Raw genomic sequence first — 12,472 nt, forward strand, 5'->3', positions numbered from 1 at the left:
AAATTCTGAAATGCAGGCAATGTCCTCCTTACCGCTGTGTTCTGATTCACCTTAGTCCCGACCCGATTGGTTTCATTCTTATCTCTAATTGAAGCCTGATCTCTTTTTTTTTTTGAACAGTTGTTGTATGTAGCAGTGCTGACTCTCAGAGCCTCAGAACCCCAACTCTGAGTCATAGGTGTCACACGGGTAGCCAAAGTTCCAGGGAAGCACCAGCTTATACATACATAGCATAGCATCTCAAAATCTAGAAATAACATTTACAGCTCCACACTAAATGTTACTGCTAGAAGAGCTAACAGTCTAGGCTCCAGTTTTCTTATAAGCATTTTCTGAATGAAACCATTTAATGTTTACTCTTTTGTTTCTGGCTAATTTTGTACCACATAATGTCCCCAAGGTTGTCTCACATGCAGCGAGGTGAATAAACCTTCATTCCTTTCTGTAGCCATACAATATTCTATCATATGTATACACCAGAGTTCGCCATTCTACTTCTCAGTCAATGTGTTCTTCAGCCAGCTCCATCCATTGGGCATCATGGATAACGTCCAAAGTCAATGATCCATGTCTCACATTATCCTCACTTAGTTGTACAATCATTGACACTCTCAATTTTAGATAATTTTCATTGCTCCAAAGAGAAAAATAACTGATAAACACACCCTCACCAGATAGAAAATCCAAACCTCTCCTTAACTCTTATCCTCCCCACCCCAGTTATTTACCCCAGTATTGCTCTGGTTTTGTTGATGTCTTCTCGTTAAATATAGATCATAGCATGCAATAGTAGTTTTCCCCCATACTCCTCTATTATTGACTCTTTGTACAACAGTCATACCTTTGAAGTAGTTCATGTAAGAGTTAAATATTTATAGTGTTAATCAGTGGGATACATGGCTCTTTTCAACCCCTTTCAATCAAATCAATGGCAAAAAATATTTGGAAAATATATATCAGATAAAGGTTTGATATCCTATATACATAAGGAAATCAGACAACACAACAACAAAAGAACAAACAACCCAATTACAAAATGGGCTAATGATATGAATAGATACTTCTTTGACGAGCAAATACAGATGGCTAAAAAGCAAAGGAAGAGATGCTCATTTTCATCAGCTATAAGGGAAATGCAGATTAAGACTACAAGGAGATCTCACCTCAGACCTCTAAGAATGGCTGCTATTAAACAAACAGGAAACTACAAACATTGGTGAGGATGTGGAGAAACATCCTATATCAATGCTATATTGATGTGCTTCAATATAGCAATAAAGATCCACTAATGAACTGCCTTCACTTCTAGCTATTCCTTACATTTAAGTTCAACATCATTAGCTAACTTTTCACCAATCTCTAGCTCCTATGTATCTCTTGGTCCTCTATATTCTATATTATAAGCCTCTGAGTTTACCTTTACCAAGGTCATAATAGCAAAATCAATAGTATCTGTCCTTTTTTTTTGTTGTTTTTTTTTGTTGTTGTTTTTTTTTTTTTTTTTGAAGAGAACAGATCTTTATTATATCTTTTTAAATGAAATCCATGCACAAAGTTTGACATCAGGTAATGAAAAGGACAAACCCCAGAGACTGAGAGGTAGTTAACAGTTCGTTTTTCTTTTATTTGGTCCTTTTCTCTAAAAATGTAGTTTCTTTAAACAATCCTTTTTGTATGCTATTAAAATGTTATAAAAAATATATTACCAGTCTATATGGTCTGATGTTTTTCTTGTGAGAAATTCAATTCAAACCTCCCCACCCACCCAGATGTTTATGATGGTCACATCTTACATCTAACATATACTGCTGTAGAAAGGGAGACCAAAAAAAACTCTTATTTTACAAACACTCAAAGTTAATGTCTCCTGTTGTGATTTCTTCATTTCAGGTTGAGGGTCTGACAGATGTGAATGCTTTCATCTCTATTTCATAGTCAAGGTTTATCCCTGGAATTTAGTATCTGATGAGAACTAATTCCTATAGAAAAGTTTTTCTCATATCCATTACATTTATTACATCATCACAACTATGTATTCTCTGTTGAGCTTTGGTTTAAGGCTTTTGCATATGGAAATCTACTTTCTAGGGGTTTTCTTCTATATGAATTTTATAATGATTAGTCAGGGATGACCTGTGGTTGAAAAGTTTCCCACACGTATTACATTCATAGGGTTTCTCTCCAGTATGAATTCTCTGATGTGCAATACGTGATGAACTTTGTCTAAAAGTTTTCCCACATGTATTACATTTAAAGGGTTTCTCTCCTGTATGAATTCTGCGATGTTGAATAAGAGCTGAACTTTGGCCAAAAGACATCCCACATTCTTCACATCGATATGGTTTCTCTCCGGTATGAATTCTCTGGTGATTACTAAGGGATGAGTTACACCTGAATGTTTTCCCACATTCATTACATTTATAGGGTCTTTCTCCAGTATGCATTCTCTGATGTTGAATGAGAGCTGAACTTTGCCTGAAGGCTTTTCCACATACTTTACACTTACATGGTTTCTCTCCGGTATGAATTCTCTCATGAATAATAAGTGTTGAGTGGGAACTTAAGGCTTTACCGCATTCATTACAACTATAAAACTTCTCACCAGTATGAATTATTCGGTGTCTGTTAAGTCGTGAAATAGAAGTGAAGCCTTTCCCACATTCATTACATCTATAGGGCTTTTCTCCAGTGTGAATTCTTTCATGTTGAATAAGAGATGCACTCTGACTGAAGGCTCTCCCACATTCACTACATTTAAAAGGTTTCTCTCCAGTGTGAATTCTCTGATGATAACGAAGGGATGAACTAGACTTAAAAGTGTTGCCACATTCATTACATAAATAGGACTTCTTTCTGGAATGAATTCTCTGACATCCAGGAAGGGATGTGCTGTAACTAGATGACTTCCTACCTGGATTATATTTATAGGGATTTTCACCAGCATGGATTTTTTGATGTATAAAAAGGCCTGACCTTCGGCTGAAGGATTTGCCACATTCTTTACATCTGTAAGATTTCTCCACAGTATGGGTTCTTAGATGTTTATAAAGAGATGTACTAAGAGTGAAGGCTTTCCCACATTGTTTACATACATAGGGTTTCTCTCCAGTATGAGTTATTTGATGCTGAATTAGAGCTGAACTTTGGTTGAATGCTTTCAAACATTCTTTACATTTAAATAATTTCTCTCCACTATGGTTTTTCTCATGTTTACGAAGGGATGAATTATTAATGAAGGTTTTCTCACACATACTGCATTTATACCGTTTTTTCCGTTGCGTTGATTTTTGGTTGGTTAAATAAATTTGAATTCTGTTTAAAAGCATTTCCTTGTATTTCACATTTTGGCAGTGTTTTTTCCCTAGAAACTATCTGTTGTCTATCAGGGACTGGCTTTAGGCTTAACTTTTGGCCAAATTCAATATTTCTATGGTTTCTTTCTATAGTGAGAATTTTCTTTTTATCCAGTTTTTCTAATCTATTTTCATATATGCAGGGATTTTCTGATTTAAAGTCCCAAGGCCCATTCCTTTTGGATCTTGTCATTACCAGTCCCTGAAATGAGTCTTGTGTTTGAGTTGACTTTGTGGTTTTATGGCTGCTCTTCCATCCTAGAGAGGAGCCTCCAGGACTTTCTTTTTCTACCTTCCATGGTTCTTCTCCTTGCTGCAACAGGGAGATCACTTTTGGTTTGGAAAATGGGAGTCCCACTGAGATCAGATTCCTGTAGTTCTCCAGCATCACGTCCTGGTACAAGTTTCTCTGAGAAGGATCCAGCTTTCTCCACTCATCCCGAGTAAAGAATACAGCCACGTCCTTGAAGGTCACGGACACCTGAGACCTTGCTTCCCCCTGCTCAGTAGCCATGTCCTCTTTCCGGGTTCTTCCCTTGGGCAGAGTCTCGGGAAGATGGATCTCGCCCCCGGGCCTGTGGCGGTTCCCGGGAGGTCGGGTCTCGTCCCGGAGCTGACCCCTGGGAGTATCTGTCCTTTTATGTCTAGGCTTATTTCACTCAGCATTATGTCCTCAAGGTGCTGCTTAATATTCTATCATATGTATATACCATATTTTTTATCCAATCATCTGTTGATGGGCACTTGGATTGTTTCCATCTTTTGGCAATTGTGAATAATGCTGCTGTGAACATTGGTGTACAGATGTCTGTGTCACTGCTTTCAATTCTTCTAGGTATATACCGAGTAGTGGTATTGCGAAGTCGTGGGGCAATTTGATATTTAGTTTTCTAAGGGACCGACAAGCTGTCTTCCATAGCGGCTGTACCATTATACATTCCCACAAGCTGTGCATCAGTGTTCCAGTTTCTCCACATCCTTGCCAATGTTTGTAGTTTCCTGTTTGTTTAATAGCAGCCATTCTTAGAGATGTGAGTTGAGATCTCCTTGTAGTTTTAATCTGCATTTCCCTTATAGCTGATGAAAATGAGCATCTCTTCCTTTGCTTTTTAGCCATCTGTATTTGCTCGTCAAAGAAGTATCTATTCATATCATTAGCCCATTTTGTAATTGGGTTGTTTGTTCTTTTGTTGTTGTGTTGTCTGATTTCCTTATGTATATAGGATATCAAACCTTTATCTGATATATATTTTCCAAATATTTTTTGCCATTGATTTGACTGCCTCTTCAGTTTTTTGACAAAGTCTTTTGAGGTACAGAAGCATTTGACTTTGAGGAGTTCTCATTTATCTATTTTTTCTTTCATTGCTTGTGCTTTAGGTGTAAAGTTTAGGATGCTACCTCCAGTTACTTGGTCTTGGAGATGTTTCCCCATATTTCCATCTAGGAGTTTTATGGTACTGGCTCTTATATTTAGGTCTTTGATCAACTTTGATTTAATTTTCATATAGAGTGTAAGGTAAGGGTCCTCTTTCATTCTTTTGGCTATTGATATCCAGTTCCCCAACCCCATTTGTTGAAAAGACTATTCTCTCTGAGTTCAGTGGATTTGGGGATCTTGTCAGAGACCAAGTGGCCATAGATTTGGTGGTCTACCTCTACATTCTCCATTCGGTTACATTGGCCAATACTTCTATCTTTGGCCAGTACCATGCTTTTTGTACTGTGGCTTTGTAATAAACTTTAAAATCAGGAAACATCAGTCCTCCCACTTTGTTCTTCTTTTTAGGATACTTTTATCTATTTGAGGTCTCCTTCCCTTCCAAATGAATTTGATAACTGGCTCTTCCAAGTCTTTGAACTAGATTGTTAGAAATTTTATTGATATTGTGTTGAATCTATAGATCAGTTTGGGTAGACTTTACTTCTTAACAACATTTAACTTTCCTATCCATGAACATGGAATGCCTTTCTATCTGTTTAGATCTTCTTTGATTTCTTTTTTTTTTCTTCTTCTTTGATTTCTTTTAGCAATATTGTGTAGTTTTCTGTGTACAGGTCTTTTGAATCCTTGGTTAAGTTTATTCCTAGATACTTGATTCTTTTAGTTTCTATTTTGAATGGAATTTGTCCTTAATTGTCTTCTCAGTTAGGTCATTGCTTGTGTTTAGAAATATTACTAATTTGTGTACCTTAATCTTGGATCCTATGACTTTGCTGAATTTATTAGCTCAAGAAGCTTTGTCATAGATTTCCCAGGATTTTCCAAATTAGTATCATGTCATCTGCAGATGGTGAAAGTTTTACTTCTTCCTTTCTGATTTGGATGTCTTTTATTTTTTTTTCCCTGCCTGATTGCTCTAGCTAGAACTTCTAGTACAATGTTGAATAATAGTGGTGGTAGTGGGCATCCTTGTCTCATTCCTCATCTTAGTGGGACAGCTTTCAGTCTCTCACTGTTGAGTATGATGCGGGCTATGTGTTTTTTATATATGTCCTTTATCATATTGAGGAAGTTTCCTTCAATTCCTACCTTTTGAAGTGTTTTTATTAGAAAAGAATGCTGAATTTTGTCAAATGCTCTTTCAGCATCAATTGAGATGATCATGTGATTTTTCCAGTTTGATTTGTTAATGTGTTTTATTACATTGATTGATTTTCTTGTGTTGGACCACCTTGCATGCCTGAAATAAGCCCCACTTTATTGTGAGATATAATTTTTTTAATGTGCCATTGGATTCTATTTGGATGTATTTTGCTGAGAATTGTTGCATCTGTGTTCATTAGGGAGATTGGCCTGTAGATTTCCTTTCCTGTAGTATTGTCCGCGACTTCTCGCTCAGCCTCTGGTCCCCGGCCGGCGGGTGAGACAATGAGGAGAGACAGAGAGACGCAGACAAATCCGCGCTGGTGAGAAACACAGATCCAAGACACGCAGCAGTTGTAAGCACAGACCTTTACTGGAGTTAAGCTTGCATTCTCTGTTACAGGTTCCGCGCGGGACAAGATGCCCCGCGGGGGAACAACCTCTATGCGGCCGTCAGGCACGGCTCCCTGTGGGTCGTCTCCGCCCACCCCGTCCGGGTAACCTCTTATATACTGTGCCCAAACCCAATAGGTTAGTGCCACGTATACAGAGGTGATTGGAAGATAGGGTTGGTGGGCGTGTGCGTCATTTGCAAAAGCAGGATGTGAGCGCCATCTTAGCTCACTCGATGGGCGGGGGGAACTCTAGAGCAGGCTGCAGCGTGTCCACTAGGCCAAACCCGGAAAGCGGCTCTCTACATCTCCCCCTTTTTGTTTTTATAAGAGGCATGGTCCGTAGACCGTATTCTTGTACCCAGTGTCTCTATTGATGATGGTGCTCCCGTGAGCTTGATTAGCCCACTACTTGTTTTGGTGCTTTGGGGAGTCTGGACTAGGCTCCAGCCATCTTGCGGCTGAACCTCTGGCACCGACCAGAATGCTCACCTCATATAGAGACCGGAGAGCCCGTGAACTGGATACCACGTGACTCTCCCTGCAGTGCTTCGCCTCGCAACTGGGTCAAGCGGGGATTATGAGAGCGACAGCCAGGGCATAGGAAACGCTGCGGAGGCCTCGGTGCAATGGCTAGAGCCAAGCCCAGTCTGGCCAGGACTGCGGCCGCAGCTCCACCGTCGAGGCGGCTAGGCGCGCAAAATTAACAGCCTCTGGTGCCTAGCTAAACACGGGTAGTGGCCAGGGAGCCTGCAACAAACCTTGCTGACAAGAGCTTTGCCCCAGGTGATTCAGACGGGCTATCTATCGAGGAGGGACGCACACCCACATTTGACTGGGAAGACATAGCTAACATGGTAGAAACACGTAGTTGCTGCTGTGTCTGGAACAAGCGTTCTAACAAACATTTAACAGTGACTAAGCCCACTAATAGTCCCACTGCCACGAGAATCCAAGTAGTCAAATTGGGCCAAGAGAACCATGAGGTGACTCGGTTCCACAGACTTTGTACAGTCTCGCCCAGTTTGGAAAGGTCGAAGGCAACGGGGGTTATTAAAACTGGTCCCCCTTCTAAACAATCGAAGGGTGACCGGCGCTTTCGTTGCTATCTCGTCAGTCGCCGCCGTCATCAGCAGAGTTGGAGGCCTGATCTGATGGTTCAGGTTGAAGGCTTGTTGGTTTTTTAGGCAACAGCTCCGTGGCCTCCTCGGGCGATGTCACGGTTCTCACCAGTCTTTCCGGAACCCACACTGGTTGACGTCCTGGCTCCTGGGGAAAAACACAAACAGAGCCTCTGGCCCAGCTGAGCACTGGGTCAGGGCCTTGCCATTGTCCTGACAGGACATCCTTCCAACGGACTAGACCTCTATGTGGAGGACTCGGAGTGGTGTGCTGTAGGGCAGGTGTCATTCCTTGTGCATTTTCATTTAAAAAATTATATGTAAATAAGGCTACAGACAGTTGAGCCTTCGGGGACAGGCCGTGGCCTATTCCCCCTTTCTGTTTTTTGAGCAAGTCTTTAAGAGACCTGTGTGCTCTTTCAATGATTCCTTGCCCTTGAGGGTTGTAAGGGATACCATGTTTTAATTGCACTTCCATATTTGCACAAAATCTTTGGAAGGCTTTGCTGGTGTAAGCAGGTCCGTTATCTGTTTTTAATATTTTCGGCTTACCCCAAGCTGCCCAAGCGGCAAGGCAGTGTGCAATTACTTGGTGGACTCTTTCTCCTGATTCGGCAGAGGCAAATAAAACTTGAGAACAAGTATCCACTGACACATGCAGGTATTTAACTTTACCATACTCTGAGTGATGGGTGACATCCATTTGCCAAATGTCTCCCGGGATGAGACCTTTAGGGTTAACTCCAACTGAAGGGACTACCCTCTGTTCTGCACAATTATTGCAGGCTCTGACTATATCTCTGGCAGCTGCACGCGGTATGTGAAACTGTCTGACTAAGGTGCTTGCATTGACATGAAATTTAGTATGAAACTCTTGGGCCTGTTGACACGGTGTCAGCGCAGGGAAGATATGTGGCTGTCGAGTGGCCACATCCACTACGTGATTTCCCTGTGCCATGGGGCCTGGCAGGCCTGTGTGCGCTCTAATGTGAGTTATGTAGAAAGGATGTTGTCTGGCACATATTGTCTCTTGAAGTTTGATAAAGAATGGTCTTACTGAGGAGGAATATTTTATAATGCCCACCGTCTCTAAAATATTTACAGAATTTACGACATAAATCGAATCAGATATAATATTTAGGGGATCGGTAATTTCTTTCAGGACTGTAATAATGACCTGTAATTCTACCCATTGAGGTCTCTGTGGTTGGAAGAACACAGTTTTAGGAGAACCTCCTTCTACGCAATATGCTCCTGAACCGGAGCTGGAACCGTCCGTGTACACGGTGAGGGCGTTCACTAGTGGCTTAGATGAAGTTACCTTAGGAAAGATTACTGGGTGACGGGTGACGAATTGTAAGAGGGGATCTTTTGGGTATTGGTTATCAATTTCTCCCGAAAAGGTACATCGGAGGATGGCCCACTGATCTATACATCCAGTAAGTATCTCAAGTTGCTGAGAAGAGTAAGGTACTCTGAGGTACTTAGGCTGTTGGCCAAAATGCTGTATGGCCTTCTTGATGGCCTCCAATGCCAACTCTGCAATTGCTGTAGGAAAATGCTCTAAACTTTTCTTAGGGGAAATTCCAGGGTGGACCCAGAGTAATGGTCCCTGTTGCCATAGCACTGCCGTGGGCTGTAGTTTTGTTGGCAGTAAGCAGGCTTCGAATGGCTTTTGGGGGTCTATTCTTTTTAAAGCAGCACTACTGAGCGCCTGTTCTACCTGACGTAGTGCTTGCCTCGCCTCTGGGGTGAGACACCGGGGTGAGTGTAGGTCTGAATCTCCTTTTAGCAAATCAAACAAAGGTGTTAATTTGGCATTGGTGATCTTTAAGTACGGACGAACCCAATTGATATCTCCCATAAGCTTTTGCAGATCATTAAGGGTATGTATGTCATCTACTCTGAGAGACACTTTTTGGGGGGAAACATGCTGAGGCATGATTTTTGCCCCCAGGAAGGTGGTAATTTCTGTCATCTGGATTTTTTCAGGGGCCACTTCCAGGTTGGCTTCTCTAAGACTAAGGACTAAATGTGATAAAGCTGTTTTAAGAAGATCTGTGTCTTTATGGGCTAAGAGAATGTCATCCATATAATGGATGATTTTCACTTGGGGGAACTGCTGCCGAGTGCTAGCTAGCTTTGTAGCAACATACAGCTGGCACATGGTAGGACTATTAGTCATGCCCTGGGGCAGGACCGTCCACTCGAAGCGTTGACAGGGCTCCTCTTGGTTAAGAGAGGGCACAGTAAAAGCAAATTTTGGAGTATCTTCAGGGTGAAGTGGGATGGAAAAGAAGCAATCCTTAAGATCTAGGATGATAATGGGCCAGTGTTCTGGCAAAGCTGAGAGGAGGGGTAACCCCATTTGAACAGGTCCTAAAGGCTCCATACAGTTATTGATGGTTCTTAAATCATGTAACAATCTCCATCTGCCTGATTTTTTCTTTATGACAAATACGGGTGTGTTCCAAGGCGATGTGGAGGGAATGATATGGCTCTCTTTTAGCTGTATAGACACTAGAGTATGCAATGCTGACAGCTTTTCTTTTGGTAAGGGCCACTGAGGCACCCACACTGGGGTACTGGTCTTCCACTTTAGTTTTATAGGTGTGGGTGGGAGTCTCCCCTCAGTGGCCCCTAGGAAAAACCCAGGCCTAGTCTATTAAAATTGGAAGCAGTCTGTACGGGCATGGTGTGTCCCTGCAATGAGGCTCCTAAGCCTTTGCCAGGGACATATCCCATTCCTTTTAAGAGATGCTTAGAGGCCGGAGAGCAGTTACTGGTCAATGTAACATCCATCTGGGCTAGAATGTCTCTTCCCCATAAGGACACAGGCAAGGGTAGTACATAAGGTTGAAAACTGCCTTGATGTCCTTCTTCATCTGCCCAGTGGAGGGCAGTGGCACTCAGCATGGGTGCTGAGACCTGGCCTATTCCTCTAATGGTGTCCTCCGCCTTGCACGTCGGCCAGGTGGAGGGCCAGTCTTGTTGTCTTATAATTGATCGATCGGCCCCGGTATCTAGCAGGCCCAGGAAGGATCTGCCTTGTACCTTAATAGTCAGCATGGGTCGAGACTCCAGAGACATATGGAGGCCCTCAAAAACTTCTCCAGAAGACCCAAATCCCTTATCTCTTCTCTGTCTGGGTCTACTCGGAAAGAATGTATGTAAGCTGGGTAAGAGCAAGAGCTGTGCCAGCTTATCACCTTTTGCAATGACCAGAGTACCTTGCTGAGATTGTACCATAACTTGGGCGTAACCTGTGAAATCTGAATCTACAACGCCTGGTATGACTGTTAGTCCTTTCAGGGCTGTGGATGCCCTCCCTATTATAAGCCCAACAGTCTTCGTTGGTAAGGGCCCTTTAAAGGAGGTCCCTATCAACTGGACACCCATGGAGGGGGTCAGTACAAGCCTGGAGGTGGCACAGAGGTCCAGTCCTGCTGATCCAGGGGATGCGCGAATTTGGACGGGTGTTGTGTCGCCGGATGGCATGCAGGGGGGTCCACCGAAAGGGTGGACCCCCTCTGCCCGTTTTTTGGGTCCTGTTCAGGACGGCCAGAAAGGTGCACACCCTGCGCATTGAAGGCTGACCTACAGTCTTCTGCGCGATGGGGTCCCTTGTGGCAACGGCCACATAGCCTGGTTGCCGCATATGGTCTACCAAACTGTTGAGTGGCAGGTGGTTGGCCTTTATTGGGACAGTTTCTCTTAATGTGTCCCAACTGGCCACAATGATAACATCCTCTTGGCTTTGTTCCTAGGTCTTTGGATTTCTTTGCAGCTACTTGTAAGGAGCTGGCTAGCATGGCAGCTAGACCTGCATTAGTTAACGGGCTACCAGCATCCCTGCAGAGCCGAACCCATTCTGTCAAGCTTTTCCCTCTGTTTTGTGCTAGGATAACTTTACATTCCTTGTTGCACTGCTCAAATATCATTTGTTTAACTACAGTCTCTGCCACTCCTGGATCTGAGAAAATTCTCTCAGCCGCAGTTTGCATTTTGGCTACAAAATCCACGAAGGGTTCTGTGGGGCCCTGATGTATGTTGCTGAGTGAGGCTTGAGCCTCTCCCTCACCTGTCAGCTTTTTCCAGGCTCCTACGAAACAGCGGAAAATCTGGGCGTAGACTTCTTGAGGGAACCCTGTTTGATTCTGGGAGTGGGCACCTTTCCCCAATAGCATATCTGCATTCCACCCGCCATGTCTCCCCGCTGCGTTTTTTGCGGCTTGTTCCTCAGCTAGCTCCTCAAACCATGCTTTCCAATCTATATACCGGCCCTGTGGTAAACAAGCACGGGCCAGCTGAAAAATATCTGCGGGTGTATGATTCAGGGCGGAGAGGTTTTCAATCATGTTCAGGGTATAAGGGGCATTGGGGCCATACTGATGGACAGCCTGCCTCAATTCCTTTAAAATTTTGTAATCATATGGCTCATACTGGTTATTACCTTGGGGATTGATAATAACCGGGTACATCTCTGAGACTGGTTCTGGCTTAAGCGGCTGGCAACCACCCATCATACCGAAAGGTCTAAAGGCTGAAAAGGGGTTCCATTTCCAGAAATGTCTCCCTCCATCACTTGGTGACGTAAGGTCTCGAGGGCTCGCGTACGCAGGCGGGGGGTACGGCTGTAACTGCCCCTCCCCCGACCAGCCTGTAAGGGGTTCCGGGTCTCGCAAAGGAGGGCCACTGTAATTACCTGATTCGGCCACCAGAGGGAGCCCGTGGTGAGGGTTTTTGGCGAGATCACCAAAACCATTCACCGGAAACTGTTGCATCCCCGGGGGCGCTGGCGGAGCGGAAGGCTGCGTGGGTGAGACAGGGGGCCTCCCCCAACCGATCGGCGGAGGCGCGTCTGCACCCTCGGTCTCATTACTATCTGACTCCGAGTCAGAGTCGTCCGAACTAACGTCTGACTCTGGCGGCTTGCAAGTGGGCGGCTCACTTTCACAGGAGCCGTCCGCTAAAAGGGTCTTTAAGGGAGCTAACAAAGGTGAACTTCCTGACTGCCCC

General features: G+C 43.6%; 2 protein-coding genes across 5 annotated transcripts in view; one reads left to right on the forward strand and one right to left on the reverse strand.

Moving 5' to 3' along the window:
* RANBP17 (RAN binding protein 17) overlaps window positions 1-12,472 on the forward strand; it is a 365,039-nt gene that overhangs the window by 300,652 nt on the left and 51,915 nt on the right. The window lies entirely within an intron of this gene.
* LOC143664100 (uncharacterized) lies at window positions 1,599-3,972 on the reverse strand. The gene is given in 2 exon segments (XM_077137633.1): window positions 1,599-3,269; window positions 3,271-3,972. Coding segments are annotated over 2 exon segments (1,782 nt in total). The 5' UTR covers window positions 3,868-3,972; the 3' UTR covers window positions 1,599-2,084.

Source organism: Tamandua tetradactyla, chromosome 20 (genome assembly GCF_023851605.1).
Source record: "Tamandua tetradactyla isolate mTamTet1 chromosome 20, mTamTet1.pri, whole genome shotgun sequence".
NCBI lineage: Eukaryota > Metazoa > Chordata > Mammalia > Pilosa > Myrmecophagidae > Tamandua > Tamandua tetradactyla.